The 21,363-nt window shown below is 41.6% G+C and overlaps 2 protein-coding genes across 4 annotated transcripts in view; one reads left to right on the forward strand and one right to left on the reverse strand.

Moving 5' to 3' along the window:
• Positions 1-942: 942 nt before the first annotated feature.
• MRPL44 (mitochondrial ribosomal protein L44) lies at positions 943-8,169 on the forward strand. The gene is made up of 4 exons (XM_010979107.3): positions 943-1,157; positions 2,866-3,334; positions 6,649-6,827; positions 7,650-8,169. The coding sequence occupies exons 1-4, from the start codon at positions 982-984 to the stop codon at positions 7,819-7,821; spliced, it is 996 nt and encodes a 331-aa protein (XP_010977409.1). The 5' UTR covers positions 943-981; the 3' UTR covers positions 7,822-8,169.
• A 5,588-nt stretch (positions 8,170-13,757) lies between these two features.
• SERPINE2 (serpin family E member 2) overlaps positions 13,758-21,363 on the reverse strand; it is a 52,757-nt gene continuing 45,151 nt past the window's right edge. For all 3 annotated transcript variants that reach the window (XM_031452269.2, XM_064485208.1, XM_064485207.1), the window contains exons 5-9: positions 19,537-19,735; positions 19,239-19,339; positions 17,697-17,783; positions 15,263-15,346; positions 13,758-14,489 (exon numbers count right to left, since the gene is read on the reverse strand). In XM_031452269.2, the coding sequence (XP_031308129.1) occupies positions 14,452-14,489; positions 15,263-15,346; positions 17,697-17,783; positions 19,239-19,339; positions 19,537-19,735 (509 nt within the window). In that variant the 3' untranslated portion in view covers positions 13,758-14,451. The remainder of the gene's footprint in view (positions 14,490-15,262; positions 15,347-17,696; positions 17,784-19,238; positions 19,340-19,536; positions 19,736-21,363) is intronic.

Genomic DNA, 21,363 nt, shown 5'->3' on the forward strand with positions numbered 1-21,363 from the left:
GGAAGAGGTAGGCTACCATCGGGTAGCTGCTGTGGAAATAAATTGAAAAAGTACTTGGCAACTGGACAAAAGAGTGTGTTTGTGGAAACAGGAACAACTGAAGACATAGGAGCCCAATCTGGGTGACTACGGGGGTTGATAATGCCGTTAACAAGTAGAGAGAATGCAGAAGGAGGTGCCCCTTTGAAAGTCTAGGTGTTTGGAAGACAACTCAAAATTGAGAATTTGGACTGCCTTCCTTTGTGAATTAGCATTAGATTTAAAATTGTATTAATAATTCAGTAGAAAAATAATACAACCACATTGCTAAAGAGTGAAAGATAAAGGAAAAAATGACATAGGTTCACTGTTTCCATGTTGATGTTAATTCCCTTTTCTTTCTTCTTTCCTTTTTTTTTCTTTTTTAAAATAGTGGGTCCTGTTAGATTGTTTTCAAATAAAAATTTTAATTTGAGCTAAGTCAGCACCTCTTAGTCGAGGGTTCCTGAAAAGAAGGCTTTTGGAGATGTACCAGGTAAATATTTGCTTACAAAGTGTGTTTGGATAGATGGTCTGGAACTCCAAATACATGTTATTAAGAAGTGTTTTCTCTTTTCGAGGATTAAAGTTTTTGTTTTGTTTTGTTTTTACCGTGAAACGTCTTTTACTGTAATGAGAGTAAGGAACAGGACAGTAACTGATAGGATGAAACAACTTCTTGGAGAAATTTCTAGCTCGGAATGCTCCTCAAGCCTTGTTTACAGGCGAATAATTTCCACGTGGGCAAAAAAAAAAAACCAGGACGTGCGCACGCGCAGTAAAGCCGCCGCAGGCGACCGGCCGCTGCGCTCCGGATCCGCTCGGACTCCGCTTCGGCCTCGCTCGGCTCTGCGCGTCCTGGGAGAACTGTGTTTCCGCATTTTGGGGGGAACGGTGTTACCGCGACACTGGTCCGGCTTTTTTCCTTCCGCTCTCCATTGCTTTCTCCCTTGCAATGGCATAATGGCATCCGGGCTGGTGGGGCTGCTGCTGCGGGGGACTCGCTGCCTCCTGGCGCCCGCCGCTCCCTCTCTCCTGCCGGTCCGGGGAGTGAAGAAGGGATTCCGCGCCGCCTTCCGCTTCCAGAAGGAGTTAGAGCGGTGGCGCCTGCTCCGGTGCCCGCCGCCGCCCGTGCGCCGGTAGGAGCCGCCTCGGGAAGGGGTCGGGGTGGCGGTCGAGGACCCGGGGCCCCTCCCCCGCGGCTTCGGCCGGGCGGCGGGAAGGGTTGCTCACCTCTGGCGATCTCCTGGCTTGAGTGTAGGAGTTTTGCCACACAGACGCCCGTGGAACGCGGACACGTGGCCCGAGGCAAAGGGAATGGACTTCTGCCGAGGGGTTGGGAGCGTGACTGCCCCTAAGCTTCGAGGCTTCCACTTAGATCGTATCAACTGAGAATTGTGAGAAAAGAGGCCGGCTGGAGGGTTACCTTTATGTGGGCTTGGGTGTTGTAGCTCCTGGTTTGTAATGCCTGAGAATTCTTTGGGTACAGGTAAGAGGAAGGAAAGCACTGCACAATATTGCGATTTAGGACAAGGGAAAAAATTAAGTATACAATCACAAGTCCCTTGTCCAGGGGAAAAGGAAAACAATTTGATTTCAGGTTTCTGCTGTAATTATTTCTTATTCCAGTAGTAGAGGGTGTGATAGAAAGAGATGCAGATCTTTATGGCTCCAAAGAGATGCTACTATACATGAGATATTGCATCTTTTTCTCTTATAATAATGTGTCTTTGACACGTAGCCGAACGAGTAGATGCACCTCACTCTTTCATGGTTCCATTTATGGGTATTTGAGTTCCGTATTATTGTCATTACAACCGACGTAACAGTGAATAACTTTGAAGTTATTACTCTGGAAATATAGTATGAAATTTTGATAACTACTTTAATATTACCCTCAAAAAAAGTTGATCCAGTTTATGCAGCTACTAGTAGGAATATACGTATTCATAGTCCTATATACCTTCAACATAGAATATTAAGTTCTTTAACTAAAAAGAATAATAAAACAGCGTTTCTCCTCAAGTTCTCAAGTCACATTTCTTTGATTATTGTGAGGTTAATCATGTTAGGCTTTTATAAGTGGGAAGAAACTTTATGGGTTATATAGATTTGTATACATCTTACGACTTAACAATACAGATTTTTTTTTTTTTTTTTGCAGGGGGAAGGTAGTTTTTTAATGGAGGTACTGGGGATTGAACCTAGGACCTCATGCATACTAAGCATGCACTCTACCACTTGAACTATAACCTCCCCACCACAACCCAGATCTTTATATTTCGCTGTCCGTTTTTACTTAAAAAGTTTTATTTTCGGTTTATTATTTTTCTTTAAGAAAAGACCTTTTAGTCATTCTTGAGAATGATTATGAATTTTTAACCTACTTATAATATTGATGTGAGGTTATTTAAAGTTAATTTAAATGGATGCTTTCAAAACTTAAATCAATTAAATACAAGATAAATATAATCTATTTACTGTTTATGGCTTGAACCTTTGAAATTACAACGTGTATTTCATATCGAATTATAAAGTGTAGTTCCATGGTTAGAGCAGAAATAAGCTAAAAGTTAGGATTTTGGCTTAGTCTCTGATGCTGAAGAATCACTTTGACGTGGCAGTTGGCTCAAATGGAAAATTAATCTGGTAAAGAACCACAAGTAATCATATGACTTGAGTTTTAATTTTTGGAAAATCAGTCTGGCATTAAAATGACACTCAATCTTTTAAAATTTCCTTTATGTAATTAATAAAAATGCATCACAATGAAGAAATGTTTGCACGGTAGTAACACTTTGTTGTTCTCTTTGCCATCTCTTACTGTCTTCTGTTCTACATTTTCAGTTCAGAGAAGCCCAACTGGGATTACCATGCTGAAATACAAGCATTTGGCCCTCGGTTACAGGAAGCCTTTTCCTTAGATCTTCTCAAAACTGCATTTGTTAATAGCTGCTATATTAAAAGTGAGGAGGCCAAACGTCAAAAACTTGGAATAGAGAAAGAAGCTGTTCTTCTGAACCTTAAAGATAATCAAGAACTGTCTGAACAAGGGGCATCTTTTTCACAAACTTGCCTCACACAGGTTTTTGAGGACGCATTCCCAGACTTGCCCACTGAAGGCGTTAAGAGTCTGGTTAACTTTCTCACCGGTGAGGAAGTTGTGTGTCACGTGGCTAGAAACTTGGCAGTGGAGCAGTTAACGCTGAGTGCAGAATTCCCAGTCCCCCCGCCTGTATTACGGCAGACTTTCTTTGCAGTGATCGGAGCCCTGCTACAGAGCAGCGGACCTGAGAGGACTGCACTTTTCATCAGGGTAGGTGGTTATTAATTGCACATGCTGGGACCTGCTTGAGGTGGACAGAAAGAAAAATTATTTTTTTGTATGTAATTTCTTTACTCTATGACCTTGGCAGGTTACATGTGAATTTTTCTCCCTACCAAAACTGGGAAAGACCTAAACTTTTTTTTTTTTATGGTACTTAATTACTCCAGTTGACTCTTACTAGAATGTCATCAGAGGTGAGTATTAAATTCTGGGTTGTGAGCTCACTCATGGCTTTAGCTTTAATCCTTAGATCCAAGGATAGTGCCTACATGATAGATGCTTAGTAGATGTTTAGTGAATGAATGAGTCGAAAGGACACTCTTGGAGGGCCTAGTGTGTTTAGGGAGCTCCCTACTTAAGTACTAACTGTTGTTCTGTTCTTCTAAGTGATCAAATCTTGGATTTCTGAGTCCCTATCATGTGCACCTAACTCTTTGTTAACCAGTAGCTTAGCTAATTAAAATACTTAAATAATTGGTATGACTTAACTCCAGTGTCCTTTTAGAATTTATTAATTGGGAGAAGTTTTATATGTTGCTGTGGAATGAGGTTTCGGTCTCTCTTACATGATGAATATTCCAGGCAGTCACTTCAAGTCACGAAACAGTCTTGATTCAGACCTTTGAATGGCAGGTCTTTGTTTTTTCTTTTACTTAATGTGTATATATACATACATTTATATATATATATATTTTATATATATTTATATATATATATTTTTTGGAAGAAGCAGAGTTGGGATTTTTTTTTAATTGAAATAGCATCAGTTGCAATGTGTCAGTCTCTGGTGTACAGCACAATGTCCCAGTCGTGCATATATGCAGATATATTCATTTTCATATTCTTTTTCATTAAAGGTTTCATTAAAAGATATTGAACATAGTTCCCTGTGCTATACAGAAGAAACTTTTTTAAAAATCTATTTTTATATATAGTGGCTAACATTTGTAAATCTCAAACTCCCAGATTTATCCCTTCCTACTTCCTTTCTCCAGTAACCATAAGATTGTTTACTATGTCTGTGAGTCTGTTTCTGTTTTGTAAATAGTTTGTTTGTCTTTTTTTTTTTTAGATTCCACATATAAGTAATATAAGATATTTTTCTTTCTCTTTCTGTCTTACTTCACTTAGAATGACAGTTGCCAGGTCTATCCATGTTGCTACAAATAGCATTATTTTATTCTTTTCTATGGCTGAGTAGTATTCCACAGTATACCACAACTTCTTTATCCAGTCATCTGTCGATGGACATTTAAGTTGCTTCCATGTCTTGGCTATTGTAAATGGTGTTGCTGTGAACATTGGTGTTCCCTCCTGATATATACCCAGAAGTGGGATTGCTGGATCGTATGGTAGGTCTGTTTTTAGTTTTTTGAGGAATCTCCGTACTGTTTTCCATAATGGCTGCACATGAATGGCAGGTCTTTTGAACCAGCATCCCTACTGTTGGAATCTGTTCACTTAGTTTTGAGACTGAGTTTGATCATTTTGATCATGATGGATCCCTGTTAACCAACACTCAGACTTCATTCACAGGTGAGACCTGTCTTCCTCCTTCCTCAACCAGAGCTGAACTACCTGTCTGCCTTTGGGAAGCAGGTCTGTTAACTGACCCATCTGGGGTGGGAGCTCAGGGAAACAGAAGGAGAAAGGAAAGCAGAAGCTATTACTTGACTCGATGACTGTAAGCTGGTTTAATGCTTTCTGAGCCTGGTCAGTGTTTAAAATAAGACTCTAGGGAGCATTTTCCTGCTGGAACCTTCTAACCACGTTCCTTGACACGGGTGTTAGCTGTCAGCTTCTGGTTTCCTGGAAAGGATTCCTTTCAGAGTGACATCCATTCTGTGAGTTCCACACCAGGTCTTAAGGATTTTATGCCTTTGGCAGCAGTTGCAGACTTCTACCCTACTGCTGCCGGCAGCTTCTGCTGGCCTGTTGTCTTTCAGCAGGAGCGTGTGTTGGCTGCCAGTTGACTGAACATCCCTTTGCCTCAGTTTCAGAGGCTAGTGGACCCTTGGAAGCCCTTCAGGCTTGAGGTGAAAAAGAAAGCCTCTCCTGCCTCCTCCTTCACCTGCAATTAAATAGCTTTTCTAAAGAAATTGTGACAGACTCGTCTCTTGATTTCCATTCTCTATCACTTTAGCTTCTGCAGTCTTAGAACTGTCTGAACAATTTCTGGTCGCCTCTTTGAAGTTTCCACAAGGTAATCATGAGACTGTTTTGGAAATGCTTGTTTTCCATGTTTTAGCATCTTTGTTGACAGTTCCCATTGTAGATACTAGTAGAGATAGATAATTCAAATACCTGTTTCCAAGTCAAGAGCTTTGATACCTCTCACAGTAGAAGTGACAGGTTTGAAATATTTCATTTCATTCATTTGTCCACCTAATATTTATCGTCTGCAGTGTGCCAGGCACTGTGCTGAGGTCTGGAGCCAGAGCTAACCCAGGAGCCATCCTTGCCCTCAGGGTCTTGCTCCCAGCTCCTTAGGCAGATAGAGTGGAGTGTGGGAGGTGCTCTCAGGTGTTGTAACAGTGTAGAGGGAACTCAGAGGAGGCAACACCTAACTCTGGCAGGGTTAGGGAAGTTTTACAGAAGTGGCACTTGCCCCAAGAAGGTACTCCAGGAAGAAACCTTGAGGATGAGTGGCTGCTTTGGGAACTATGAGTTGCTTTGTGTGGTCAGATCATTTTGTGTCTGGGGAAGTGATGGGGATGGGTCTGGACCTTGAAGAGGCAGCGTGGGGAAGATCTTTTGAACTTGTGCATCAGCAACACTGAGAACGTGTTAGAAATGCAAATTCCCAGTCACGACCTCAGACTGCTGGTCAGAATCCCTGTGAGGAGGGCCTGGGACTCTGTTCTAACTAGTTTTCCAGTTGATAGTTAAGCACCTAAACATTTGAGCAGCGCTATACTTGGCCACGCTAAGAAGCATGTATTTGATGGTCCTGTAAAGGCCAATGTAGACAGAGCTGGAGGAGTTCTAAGTGGGACATCTCCATGATCAAATGTGCATTTTATTTATCTATTTTTTTCAATTGAAGTATAATTGATTTACAATAGTATTTTTAGGTGTATAACAGTGATTCAGTATTTTTATAGATTATACTCCATTAAACTATGAAATCCTGGCAAAATTCTCAACGCTGTACAATATATCCTTGTAGCTTATTTTATACATGTTTGTTTGTACCTTTTAATCCCATTAAATTTTTAATTTCTGTAAAAAGTGTACTTTGAACTATGATCTTTATTTTCTTTATACTAATTTAAATGTATAAATTATATTTTTATATGTAGGACTTCTTAATTACTCAAATGACTGGAAAAGAACTCTTTGAGATGTGGAAGATAACAAATCCCATGGGGCTACTGGCAGAAGAACTGAAGAAAAGGAAGATTTCAGCTCCTGAATCTAGACTTACTAGGCAGTCTGGGAGCACCACAGCTTTGCCCGTGTATTTTGTTGGTTTATACTGGTTAGTAACATTTTCATCTTAACTTCGTAACATGGATCAGAAGCCTTAAAAACTGACTTCTCACAGTTTCTTAATATAACCTCTAATTGCATTAAAAGATTTTTAAGATCTTATTCCCATGATTATCTATTCACTACTTCCTTTCCTGCTGGGGAAGGTAAATTATCTATGGTTTGCCAATTGTAGCTTTTGTTAACCAACTATTCACTAGAATTTCATGGAGCATATGCTAATGTAAGTATTGCTGTAGAAAAATTAAAGTTTTGACTCATAAGTTACAGATTTAACCCTAATCCACACTTAGAACAGTCAATTGAGCCTTGAACTGGAAAAGAAAGGGTTTAGTTGTCCATTAAAATGTGTAAGTCAACCCATGCTGAGTGTTTAGTTTTCTTGGTAGTTGACCTGCCCCAAATTGGTTTCAGGTGGATTGGAGTGTTCCATGTAAACAGCGAGCATCTAAGGTAACTAGATTAAAATTTAGGTGAATATTTTTCTAATCTTTATATAATGTAGGACTTCACAGGTATAAAAGCAAGGGAGGACATCACAAAGGAGAGCATTGATAGTATTGTAAAAAGTCTCATCTTCAGTTTTAATTGAAGTACAAAGCAAAATGAGATGCTCTTGCTTTTCAGATTGGCAAGCCTTACGCACATCCTTTAGCAGCAGTTCATTCACTGCTGGTAGAAAGAAAAAATGGCACAATGTTTGTTACTTCTGGTGAATATTATTGCCAGAAGGTGATCAGGCAAAGTTGATTTGTGCGCTGTGTTTTATGATTCAGCATATAATTTCAGACTACTGTGGGGTTTTTTCTAGTGATAAAAAGTTGATTGCAGAAGGACCCGGGGAGACAGTGCTGGTTGCAGAAGAAGAAGCTGCTCGAGTGGCCCTCAGGAAGCTCTATGGCTTCTCCGAGAACCGCCGGCCCTGGGACTATTCGAGGCCTCGAGAGCACAGAAGAGCAGAAAAGAGCGTCACCGCCAGCTAGCCCGCCAGCAAGGGTGAGCAAAGCAGGGACACGGACGTCAGAGATGTTCCAAGCTGGACGTTTTTTAAATTGTAAAGAAATACGCCTTACTCCTCATCCTGTGTTCCTAAAATTAAACAAGTATTTTATCAGGTCACTTGCTTTCTTTTTAATCATTTTTGTTTTGTCAAAAGTCTTTTTTGATATTTTTCCAGTAAATTTTAGCTGAAGTCCTTGATTTTATTATTGTATTTAACTTGTACAGTTAGTTGTGTTTTATTCTGTTCTAGCTTGGAGGTAATCATAATTTGAATATATGTTTTATGTGAACTTTGCTGTAATACCAATAAAAAGGTTATTCTTTAACTATTTCATTGTAGCTTGATTTGATATACCCAGGTTAGTGAACTTTGCCTCTCTAGTAATTTTAGCTAAAATAATAAATAGCTAAATAATAATATTTATTAACAATGATAAATAGTCAAGTAAACTCTTAACTGTGAGAAATGTAAGGTGCTGATTATAACAATTAAGTTAATGAACTCTAGATTCTGTCTAGGCTTACAATTCTGCATGCTAACTAATTTCATAGTTACTCAATTTCTATAAAACATAAATGGCAGGAAAGGTAAATTTTATGCTCTTAAGAGAAAACATGAAAATCAAAAGCAGCTTAAAATGTTGATGCTGATGGAAAAATAAAGTATATATTTATCAATTTAGTATTCCATAATCATATTCATAGCTACCACGTACCAAGCACTGTCAGGAGTGCTTTGCTGTAACATTTGATTCAGTAGAGGACAAGTCTTAAGAGTCTGTCTTTCTGGGTCTTTAATCCTTTGTGTTCAATTCAGTAATCTTACTGCAAATTCCCTTTGATTTATTTCTTTTTAACTTTGTGGTGACAGTAATAGTTTCAGTCTGCCAGGAGTCACTCCCAGAGGTTAACAAGAAAAGTGGGACTTGGGACTTGAGAATAAGAAAGAGGTAAAATGTGAAACTGACAGTATTTTTGCCATGAAATGTTTTTATAAAGGAAGATGACAGACCTTTGAAACTCCTTTTCTGAGACTGGTTAGGGAAGTAGACTTAATGTCGCATGTAAGAGTGCTTACAGCTCTGAAGCTAACCCAGAGACGGCTTTTGGAGGAGTGTGAGAATTACCTAGTTTGCTGAATAGGTAGGTTAAATGTAAATGATTTCACCTTTTCTTTTTAGAGTAACTCCAACTCCTAATAATTTGACACAGAAAAACAGGACCAAACCCGGTAGTTTAACACCACACTTATGCATGTCATCCACAGCAAGGAAACATGATTTGATGAGCAAGACATCTCCCTCATTAGAAACTAGAGGCTGGTTTTTGTGTTCAGCATGTTACAGACTTTGGCCACAAGATGGTGCTCTAACCCAATACGTCACAGTGAAGTATGCAACGTGCCATCATGAGGAACACTCTTCTCCCTACACAGTAGAGATTGATTACATATGATTACAGTGAAACATGACTTTTCTAAGCCCCTTACAGCTCTCATCTGCTAGCTCACCTTCTCTCCCCTTCGGATGTTAAGAATTTCACATACGAATGGTTAATTTCTGATGCCAAGGTATGGTATAGAGCAGTGGTTTCTCGTTAGCAATTTTCTTTAAATCACAACAGCTGCATCCTTTTTTCCTCAAGGTTTGGGAGAGGGTCAAAGGGGCAGTTTGGGGAATCTCGAAAGAAACTAGAGCCAGTGGTATTTTCCACGCTTTGGCTGCTCGAAGTGGACTCCTGGTAGGACAGTGTCTTTCAGCATTCATGGGAGGTCAAGGACATAGAAGTCATCCACCAGCTCACCCACACCTCACCTCTCCCAGGCAGTCACCACCCATCAGTTCTCTGCTGGCTCAGAGCAAATTCCTGCCCTTCCTTCAGTTTCTTAGATCCCTTAATGTGGAGCTCTTGTGTCATTCAGCTTTTTATTTTCAGAAAAACAGGTGCTGGTACAAAAGCCACTCCCTTGCATCTTTTTGTAGAGTTCTCTTATGATTGGCATTTTGTTTTTGGGTCACCTGTCATAATTTCCTTTTTAGGACAAAGACTCAAAAACCAATTAAGATACAGAGCTTTCAGTTTATTTGGATCAGTGCCTACTCTTTATTTTTTTTTTTTTTTTTTGCATTGTGTCTCAGGCAGAAGTGAGTCTCATTAAGGGTCAAGAGTTTACTGGTGACAGCTGTCCTCAGTTTTTCCATAAGTCTACCATCTCGTTACTTTAGGACAATTGCAGCCTGTCTCCTGTCCAAATTCAATCTATATGGAAATCATTTGCTCAAATGTCTACATAGCAAGTAAAGATTCTGACACTCAATTCCAGCGTGTGGGCTTTTTCTCCATTCCACCAATTCATGGACACCCACTTGCTGGGTTTCCTACAGTTCCAGTCAATTCTGACACTACCTGGAAAGAACATCAGGTTCCACAGGTGACGGGCTCAGGCCCACAGTCTGCCCCAAACTGCAGATGCCAACCGCAAGTCCAAGTTATTACCTGTGCTTCTGACCGACTGGCTGTAAGTCAGAGGTTCTCACAACCCCCTCCTTGGGTTCGATTAATTTGCTAGAGCGGCTCAGAGAATGCAGAGGAACATTGATTAGATTACTGGTTTCTGATAAAAAGGATGAAACTCAGGTACAGGCAGATGGAAGAGATGAATGCGGAGGGTATGTGGGAACGGCGCAGAGATGCCATGCCCAATCTACACACCATTCTCCCTGCACCATCTTGTGCTCCATTCACCAACCCAGAAGCTCTCCCAATTGTCCTTGTGGGTTTTCACGGAGGTTCCATCTCATAAGCATAATCGATCAAATCACTGGCCACTGGAGATTGATTTGCCATCTATCCTCTCCCCTCTCCCTGGAGGTCAGGGAGGGGGGACTGAACATTCCAACCCCTCCAATTACCTGGTTGGTTTTCTGGGCAACCAGCCCCAATCCCTGGGAGCAGCAAGTTACCTCATTAACATAACAGAGGACACCTTTGTTGTGCTCCTTATTAGGAAATTCCAAGGGTTTGGAGAGTTCTGTGCCAGAAACAGGGATGAAGACCAAACATACACTTCTCATTATCAATCACAGCATCGCAGCAAACACGCTCTTGTGCCACAGGGCTGTATTTTTGTGGCAGTCTCCATATCTTAAATTTATTCCAGTTTCCTACGAGTAAAGGAGTTTTCATAAATTTTATTATTTTCAAGGAAGATAAAGCCTACAGGCTCATTAAGTATATTAAAAGATAATATTTAAAAATAATAATTTGAGAGGAACTTTTCCCCCAAGTCCAGAAATTATAAACAGGGTCTAAGAGTTAGCCCAGGGTCAGAATCTGGGTGTTGACTGATGAGTAAAAAGAAGTTAAACAAGGACCTACTGTAGAGCACAGAGAACCATATTCAATATTTTGTAATAAACTATAATGAAAAGTATCTGAAAAAGAATATATCTCTCTCTATGTATGTATAACTGAATCACTTTGCTGCACCCCTGAAACATGGTAAATCAACTATACTTCAATTTTTTAAAAAGTTAATAAACAGAAACCTCAATTAGAGTCTGGAGGCCAGAAGGGGGCGCTCTCACACCCTGTGGAGGTAGCTGAGTCCAACTGGGAAAAGACAGGACTCCTTCCCTGGCAAGGACTCAGCCAACGGGAAGCCATGACCACTTTATCATCGCCCTCCCAACTTCTTTTCTATACAAGCGTTTCCTTCCCTTGCCATGGTTGCAGACCTTGAATTGTAATTCTCTGCTGATCCTGCATAAACCCATCTTTGCTGGAGAAATATCTGGCAGTCTACTTGTTTCAGGTCAACAGGAGGAAGGGACACAGATGAGTAAGTTGGGAGGATCAAATGAAAAATAGAGAGGATACAAAAAACTAAAAGCAGACTTACCATATGATCCAGCAATTCCACTCCTGGGCATATATCCAGAGGGAACTCTAATTCGAAGATACATGCAATTTACTAAAAAAATTAATAGTTTAGGAGAGTCCTCAAAAAAACTAGAAATAGACTTACATGATCCAGCAATCCCAGTCCTGGGCATATATCTAGATGGAACCTTAATTCAAAAAGAGACATGCACCCCAATGTTCACAGCAGCACTACTTACAATAGTCAATACATGGAAACAACCTAAATGTCCATTGACAGATGACTGGATAAAGAAGTTGTGGTATATTTATACAGTGGACTACTACTCAGCAATTAAAAAAATAAAATAATGCCATTTACAGCAACATGGATGGACCTGGAGACTGTCATTCTGAGTGAAGTAAGCCAGAAAGAGAAAGAAAAAATACCATAAGATATCACTTATATGTGGAATCTAAAAAGAAGCCAAACTTATTTATAAAACAGAAACAGACTCACAGACATAGAAAACAAACTTACAGTTACAAGATGGGGAAAGGGGTAGGAAGGGATAGATTGAGAGTTCAAGATTCTAATTAATATGTAGAAAATAGATAAACAACAAGTTTATACTGTATAGCACAGGGAACTATATTCAATACCTTGTAATAACCTATGGTGAAGAAGAATATGAGAACAAATGTATGTATGTTCCTATGTGGCTGAAGTATTATGCTGTACACCAGAAACTGACACATTGTAAGCTGACTGTACTTCAATAAAAATATATTTTAAAAAATTTAAAAAATAGTTTACAGCAGCACTATTTACAATAGCCAAGACATGGAAACAACCTAAATGTCCACTGATAGATGCCTGGTAAAGAAGCTGTGGTATATTTATACAATGGAATACTACAAAGCCATAAAAAATAAAATAATGCCATTTGCAGCAACATGGATGGACTTGAAGATTGTCATTCTAAATAAAGCAAGCCAGAAAGGAAAAGATAAATACCATATGATATCACTCATAACTGGAATCTAAAAAAAAAAAAAAGGAAAAAAGACAAATGAACTTATTTACAAAATAGAATCACAGACATAGAAAACAAACTTATGGTTACAGGGGGCAAAGGGGATGGGAAGGAATATGTTGGGAGCTGGAGATCTACAGATACTAACTACTATATATAAAATCGATAAACAACAAGTTTCTTCTGTATAGCACAGGGAACTATATTCAATATCTTGCAGTAACCTATAATGAAAAAGAATATATGTAAGGATATGCATGACTGAAACATTATGCTGTAATTGGAATTGTAATTGGAAAACAATTGCCCCCTGTGTCCCTTCTCTCTGGGTTAAAAACGTACCCACACTTCAACAGCTGCAAACAGCAGAACTCAGCCCATGTGACAAACCAGAATTACGAATGGCAAACTGGTAGAGAGCTGAATATGAGGTTTTACTGTATAAAGAGAGATGAAGAGAGTTCACGGGTTAAAAAAAAGAAAAAAAATTAAAGTTTTGATAAGAAGAATGTTTTAAATTATTCTGATTTAGGTAAGATACCTGAAATCTTTAGGAAATCAGTAAAAACAACAACAAAAAAACCTCCCAAAAATGGTAACTGTAGAATTGTGAGTTCTTAAAAAAAAAAAAAAGACCAAAAACCCCACAGAAATTTGTCATTTTGAAAAACAAATGCTCCAGCCTATCACCAAAAATGAAACAGCCACTGTTCACCGAGTGACTTCTTTCTGCTCTTGCTACAAAACCCCTACCTTTGCTGAGAATCCCCAGCCCGCAGCTGAGATCAGGGACCGGAGTACTGTGACGGGAGCTCCCCAGAAGTGATCTGTAAACTGGGAGGTGCTGGAGCAGGGAACAGAGTCTGATGGCCAGGTTCAGAAGAGAGGGCGACGAAGGCCAGGGCTTCCTGCTCTCTGCCTATGTGCAAAGGTCTTCACTACGAGAGGCTAAAGTATTTAAAAAAGGATCCATTTTTCTTGTATTCTCAAACAATAGAGAAATGACTTTTTTTTTTTTTACTACTTGTAACACTTTATTTTTACTTTGTACAAAATACAAAAATGCAAATCCAAAGAGTTCAGACCAGTAGAGACAGGCACACTGCACAACAGCAAACCTTGTCTAGCAAGACATTAGTTTTTTTTAAACTTTATTTTAGTGAATACATGCATTATATAAAACAGCAACAACAACAAAGACACACAGAGAGACTAGAGATTTAGCTATTTCTACCCCCAAAATAATGCTTACTATCAAGACTTTGGATGAGATGAAAAAAATTTTTAAAAGGCCAATAATACTTTTTTCATATAAAAAAGTAAAAGCTACCATAAAATGTCCTTTCCCCCCTCCATCACACTGATTAAATTTTTTTCTGAAAAGCCACACATATAAACAAAACAAAAGTCCTGAATTGGATAGTCAATACTCAAGAGGGCTGTTAACCTAGGTAACCACTCAGTAGTTTAAAGAATCTTTTAGACATTTTGAAGCCTTTCTATTCATTTCTCAGTACAGTATTCCAACCATTCTGCCCTTTTTTCTCTTTAACACCTCCCAGAACAGAAACGCTCCATCATTGTGTTTCTGTTCCTAAGAACTAGTTTTGAAAAAGAAAGTCATGTACAAAAATATTTAACAGAACTATGGAAGATGTGGGAAAGGAGTCTTCTCTTCCTAGCAAAGTAGTCTTTGCTTTGCATGGTTCCTTTTCAAGGTTTGTTTATCTGCCCCATGAATAAGACAGCACCTAGAGAATTAAAAAGAAACAGTGCATAACTCTATAAAAAACAACCCTTAAAGGAAGCTGGAAGGTATACTGCAGGGAAGGTTTCAAAGCTCTTAAGCACTGCTGTCCAACAGAACTTTCTGCAGTGATGGGGATGTTTGGTACCTTCACTGTCCAATATGGCAGCCGCTAGTCGCATGTGGTTATTGAGCCCTTGAAATGTGGCTAGCGTGATTAAGAAACTGGATTTTTACTTACATTTCACTTTAATTAATAAAGTTAAAAAATTAGGTATACACATGTGGCTAGAGGCTCCCGTATTGGACTGGTTGGCTCAGAAGCATAGTAATTATGACACTGAAGATGCAATGAGATAAAAGGATAAGGAACTAGCTTATGTTATTGATTTAAACAAGAGTAACAACTAAAATATGTTAGTTTCTACTCTGTACCAACATAAGGACAACCTCTCCACAAAGACTTTTAAAAAGAATAGTTTTTTTTTGGGGGGGGGGGGAATAAATAGATTTATTTATTTTAATGGAGGTACTGGGGATTGAGCCCAGGACCTTGTGCATGCTAGGTGCTCTACCACTGAGCTATACCCAACTCCCATGAAGAGTCTTAATTATTCTTTAGAATTGTACAAAGATGTAGGAACTACTGTTATCCTAATTTTAAAAAGGGAGCTAAAGGTCAGAGCCAACTTTGAACCCATAACTCATGGCACCAAGATGGACTGAATCAAGAGCTGACTAACAGCCAGTGAACAATGGAAGAGGAGACTCACTCACCTGTAGGATTGTGTCGGATGAAAAATAGAAAAGGTCTGTCTACTATAAACCAGGGAGGCGACGACCTTGCGATCAGAATCGCAGCTGCAGGAGGAAAAGGAAACCGAGTTGTACACCCAGCATGAGGCCAGCAAGGTGGCTCAAGGCAGGACCTGACTCCCGTCCCGTAGGCTGGCCATGCTATAACAGGCCCAGGGGGCGCCATGAGCACACACCCGCCGTGGGCCAGGACCACGGCCCAGACTAACACAGCAGGGCTGGCTTTATGTGCGTGTGACCGGGCAGTCGGTCCCATTTAGTCCAAGTAAGCACCACCTCCTTTAATAAATGACATAAAATATATTACAGTTCTTAGAACAGTGTTTGCCACTTAATAAACACCCAGTGTGTAGTCACTGTTATTATTCGCTGTTTTTCATCAGACCATCTGCCTAGTAGATGAGGGGGGGTCCCTGGTCTTGTCAGCCTGTTCAAGTCCTTTCTCTACACCAAGGGTCAGCTCACTTCTTGTCCATTTTTGTGGGTGCCTCCTTTGGGCCCGGCATCTAGATTTTCTTCGCATTGGCAGTGTACACTGCTCACACTGTCTTACACTGCTGTTCAACTCATCTGGTCGCACACATTGGACTTAGAAAGCAAACGTATGAAGGCTTATGGTCTTAGATGTGTTTACTCTGCCCTGCTTACCAATGGTAGCTTTGATCTAGTAATAGCCCAGTGATGAGGCAGAAGGGTAGGTGTTGGGGATAACTGCCCCACACTTGCCGGGTGCGATGGCCCAGTCTAACCCCTCAAACCCCTGGGAAGCATTGATGACTTGGGCGGGACATTACAAGAGAACCATCTATCGCGGTACTTGGGTAAACCACTCAAGCCAGGGTTATTAGAACCAAATCAACGGCTGGCAAGAGTGATGGACTGAATTGTATCCCCTCAAAATCTGCATGCTGAATCCCTGACTGCCCATGTCACGGTGTTTGGAGATAGGGCCTTTAAGGGAGTCCTTAAGTTTAAATGAGGTCATGAAGGTAGGGCTCTAATCTGATAGGACCGGCATCCTTATAAGGGAAGAGGGAGACACCAGGGATGGGAGCTCACAGAGAAGAGGCCATGTGAGGTCACAGGGAGAAGGTGGCCGTCTGCCAGCCAAGGAGAGGGGGCTCAGGAGAAACCAACCCTGCAAACACCTTGATCTTGGACTTCCAGCCTCCAGAACCATGAGAAATAAGTTTCTGCTGCTTAAGGCGCCTGGCCTGTGGTGCCTTGCTGCAGCAGCCCTAGGAGACTGACGCAGCAGGGCTGGCGTTATGCATGTGTGACCGGGGCAGTCACAAAGCCCCACGCTCACAACGGCCCTGCACTCAGTTCACGGGTGCTCTCCTGTTGCTGTCTTGAAATTCTTAGTAAGTTTTGAACCAAGGGCTCATTTTGCGTAGGGCCCCGCAAATGACGTAGCCAGTCCTGACAGTTACACTGATGTGCAAAACTGGTCAATAACTTGGGCAACATTTAAACGTCACTTTCCAGGTCTTTATTTTAAATGTCATTTTAAAGGAATAAGAGTTAAATGTTTATTCTAGAAAGGCAATAAAGGGTCCGTTTTGAGTATAAATGGTACCTTTTAATGACCAGAACTATCTGACCCAGTTACCAGTCTAGCTAAGATACTCACTCTGTGAGTTCACAGAGTCTGTCTAGCTCCATTCGTCCAATCGCACATGGACAATTAGGGGGTATAAAAACCAACCTAAGATGGTTTCATTTTCTCCTTCATTATACTGGCCATCGAGGAGAAAGCAAACATGGGAGTTCTATCTCCCCAGGAAGGCCCCATCTCAATCCTGCTGTGATTCAGTCACTGCTTGCTAATTCTTCCCTTGGTCCTGGACAGGCCCGATTGGCTATTTTCCTATTAGTAGTTGCTATAATTTTACGTTTCAGTATAAAGATCAGTCTTTTCTGCCAATAAGAAGCCACAACAAGCTTCACCCTTCTGAGAGCAGGGGTCAGGAAAGTACCCTCCTTGGGCCAAGTCTGAGGGGATCTGTTTTTATAAATAAAGATTTATTGGAACACAGCCGTGCGCACTGGCTCGTACGGTCCACGCTGCTTTCAAGCTACAATGGCAGAGCTGGGAAGTCGTGAGGGAGACTGGGTGGCCCGGAAAGCAGGACATACGTACTGTCTAGCTCTTTACAGGAAAAGTTTGCTGACTCCTGTCCTGGAGGAATCTCTACTGAGGTGCCTTCCTTAACGAAACAGACTCTGAGCTTTGTGGATGCGCATCCCCCTAAATTCACCATGTGTCCCAAGGGTCAACCCACAGCGTCAGGCTAGAAACAGGGCCTGTGCCCAGGGGCTGAGCTGGCGACTGGACCGGGCAGGCCGGCTCCCCTCCGCCAGAACCAGCCCCGCTGCCAGACCCAGCGCTTACTTGTTGCTGCTGAAGCTTTGGTTCCATCTTCACTGACTTCAATTTTGGCTTTTTGCAAGATGTGAGAAACATGAAGGTTTTCTGACCCTGGTTTGAGAAAATAAAACAAAAAACAGTATTTGTTTGATATGCAGGTTGGCTGGGAAAGTTGCCTCAAAGCCATGGCGAATTTCAGTTCTTAAAAGTGTCAGAAGTGACCTGCCATGGTCCCAGTGACTAAAGGCTGTAGGATGCCTGTCACCTGTGGTGAATTGCAGTCTCTGCTAAGTGAACTGTGACATCACTTCAGAGGAGGGAGTCCTGGACCCCAAATATGTTAGCGCCTTTATCAATTAAACTCTGAACACTGAGAATTTTGTTACAAAATAAAAAGAATGGAGCTTTCAAAAGGTAGCTGAGTTTTTCAGAAGAAACGAGCCAAAAGTGTTGTTTTTCAATTACAGAATGTCAGATCCAGAAAGCAGATGGCACTTAGAGGTGGGGAACCCGAGGCCCATAGTGCTAAGAAACCTGTCCCCCAATCCCAGGGCTACTTAGTGGCAGAGTAAGTGCTGTCTGTCATAACGGAAGTCACTCATCTCCTGGCGGGAGAAGAGCAGGAGCGAGGTTGGACGGCTGGGGGCAGACTCAGGAATGCAGCTGTGCCTCTGGGACCTTCTAGCGAATTCAGTCTCTGCCGCAAATCCTTACCGTTCCAGCCATGCCCACTGGGGGCAGCATTCGTGGAGGATGCCAACTGAAGTTAATGTTGACCTTGATGGGACACAGGTCGGGTGCAAAGGGAAAAAGTGCTTTTTGTGTCAACTGCTTTTCAATTGTCTGCACCAACGCTCAACTCTAACATGACTGATCGTGAATGAGAGGCACGTTTGCAGGGCCCACGAACTGTTTTCTCATCACTCAAGGGGAAAAATAAAAAATGAAGGACAAACAATGGTTAAGCCTGTCTTTGGTGGCTTACACGGTGGCTACACTGACCTTTCAAATATAACTTTGGCAAATGAAGGGGTCTCACACTAGCCATGTCCTAGGTGGTCTGGAAAAGGAAAGCTCTACTCAGACTCCTGTGAATTTATATTATTTCAGATTAATAGGCCTGAAATGCCAATACATATCTGAATATAGTGCATGCCTGCTGTTGTTTGGTGGAACTAAGCAAATAGCTAAAAAATCAAAAAAGAGCTAAAAAATCTTAGTTTTTTTCAAACACGGGGGAAAGTCTCCATTTGGGAAAAAAAGAGACTAATATCTAATTAAGAACCACATTTTTAGGTAATAGAGACAATACGTGAAATGCTTCTTTCAGGGTGTGGAGTCACACGGGTTTCAGAGGAAAGGTATGTGTGAATTGTAAGGATGGTTGATCTATGCTGATTTAAATGATCAAGACTCAGTTGCACCACTTGGTGATTTATCAAACTAAACCTTGAAGAGCTTTAGGGCAACACAGTCCTAATTTTGACCTTTGCTTTCTGAACAAATCAGAGACCCAGTTTGTAACACAGCCTACAAGTGTAAGAATAAGATTGAAACTGAACATACTCGTTATTTTCGCAAAATTTGCCTTTGATGGATCAAACATCTCGGTGATACCAAGAACCTTCAGCGGCTCTTTCAGATCTGTTTGTGCTACAGCTGTGAACCTAGCGGGAAAGCAGAAAACAGGGGGAAAAAGAATCATTTCACTATGACGTCAAATGATACCATCAGTGCCAGTGGCCAAATGTTTAGAAAACGAGTCTTTTTACAGTCCGCTCTGAACACCAGTCTGAGTATCTGACACAACCACTCCCAGGGGTCAGGGACTCCTGCTGTCTTCTGAGGGAAAGGGGCTACTTACTTGGGCAGGATGACCTGCACCCTCTTGGGCACCATGGTGTTCATCCAGCTGTCTATGGTCTTGGTGCTGATGTGCGGGATGATGGCCGAAAGCGGGGTGGAGCTCTCTGTGGGCAGAGCGATCAGCATGCTGATGCTCTCCCCGTGGTAGGGCAGCTCGATGAAATTGTACCATAAGTCACTGGGGGTGCTCGTAGACCCTAAAGAAATCAGAGGCAGGTTCAGGGCATCCTTGATGACTTCCAGAAGGGGCATGAGTGGTGGCTGAACTCCAGGGTAGCTTTGGAGGGAAAAGAGCAATTCAGTTTGAGAACTTCTCTTTTCCAAAAATAGCTTCCTTAGAAGGTCAGTTATTTCTTCCTTCCCTGGTAAAGGATTCTCCTTCTGTAGTCTAGAGATGATGTCTTTGGCCAGCACTAAAATCACATTAGTTCTGTTGAGTAGAATTTAACTAGATCATAAGGCACTTAGAATACAGTGCTTTGCAAGAAGTAGACCCTTATCAGATAATGAAGGGATGAATCTGAGCTGCCTAAGGATGATTCTTCTGGCGGCGTCTACGTGTGCACATGAAGAAAGGGGGGGGGAGCGTAAGTTGTGCAGTGCCCACTCTGGCCCAGCCATGTACCAACGACTCCAATGCATTTAGAATCCATGGTGCCCCATGAGGTGGGTATGAGCCGTCCTACTTTACAGCTGGAGAGGCTACAATTGGAGAAATTAAGTAACTTGCCAAGGGACACATGGCTCAGAAGTGGAGCAGAACTCAGTATGAATTCAGTACATCTAGTGCCAAAGATGATCGTCTTCCTTCATTCCCCAACCCCCTGCCCACTCTTCATCTGACCCAGGAACTATCATTATGGCTTTCTGATCCTTTACGGTACTCATGCTTACTAATAAAAACCCAAGAATGATTTAAACCAGCATTTCTCAGAATGTCATCTAAAGAACACACAACCTGCAAGATGCCTAGGGGGCAAAACAGACTCTGCAGCCCAGCAAGTTTAGGAAGCCCCGGGCACGCAATTCTTTTTGCAGATTCATAAGATACAGCAGTACTAGAAAGTACTAGAAAGCACTAGAAAGTACTAGAAAGGTTCTCAGATATTCTGAGGAAAACTGTTCAACTCTAGTTATTCCCAGGTTTCCCAAACTAATTTGATCTTAGAACCCTTTTATCCCACGTGAAATATTTAAAACATTTAGCAACTGAGCAGCAGAGCTGAGCGTTGCCCGTCAGAGCGGATGCAAGTGCCATCACAATCAGTACTGGGGAGAAGCCCTGCTCAGGGGTGTGGGGCCCAGAGAGGCTATTAACCCCCCGGGAAAAGAGCCCTCGATGGAGCACGCCTTAGGGTCCCAGAGGACCTTCACTAGGCATGTGATGAGAGAGTTATACGAATTAACTGAATGAATGAAAAAACAGCATTTCTAGATTGACTGGATTTCTGAAATGCTTTATTAAACACTTCCCATTTTTTAAGGGTGACCTTGGTCAGGTTCCTGAACCTCCGTGTGCCTCCTGGTTTGGAGGATGGAGAGGTCAGGGATGTTAGAACTGTGCAGCTCACAGGACTGCTGTGATGATTAAATGAGAAGACGGAGCAGGGCCTGAACGCTGGCCCCCTCTTCCTCCTCCTCTAGCTGACCTAGAAGGACAACAGATTTAAGAAAGCACGTTTTTCTCGTGATTTTCCCTTGTCTTTCCTTTGGGGATGCCCTTTGCAGTCACTGCATTGGAGACAGGGAGCTTCAATCAGCTGTTCTCCATAGATGGGGGTCAGGAGGGAGGCACTGATGGAGGGAGAGAGACACGAACTTTGTC

This window comes from Camelus dromedarius, chromosome 4 (assembly GCF_036321535.1).
Source record: "Camelus dromedarius isolate mCamDro1 chromosome 4, mCamDro1.pat, whole genome shotgun sequence".
NCBI lineage: Eukaryota > Metazoa > Chordata > Mammalia > Artiodactyla > Camelidae > Camelus > Camelus dromedarius.

Excerpts from the sequence above, each read along its gene's own strand:
- MRPL44 (XM_010979107.3), top strand. The coding sequence starts at position 982 with ATGGCATCCGGGCTGGTGGGGCTGCTGCTGCGGGGGACTCGCTGCCTC. Across the intron at positions 3,335-6,648 it reads GGACTGCACTTTTCATCAGG|GACTTCTTAATTACTCAAAT; the intron begins GTAGGTGGTTAT and ends TTTTATATGTAG. Across the intron at positions 6,828-7,649 it reads TATTTTGTTGGTTTATACTG|TGATAAAAAGTTGATTGCAG; the intron begins GTTAGTAACATT and ends GGTTTTTTCTAG.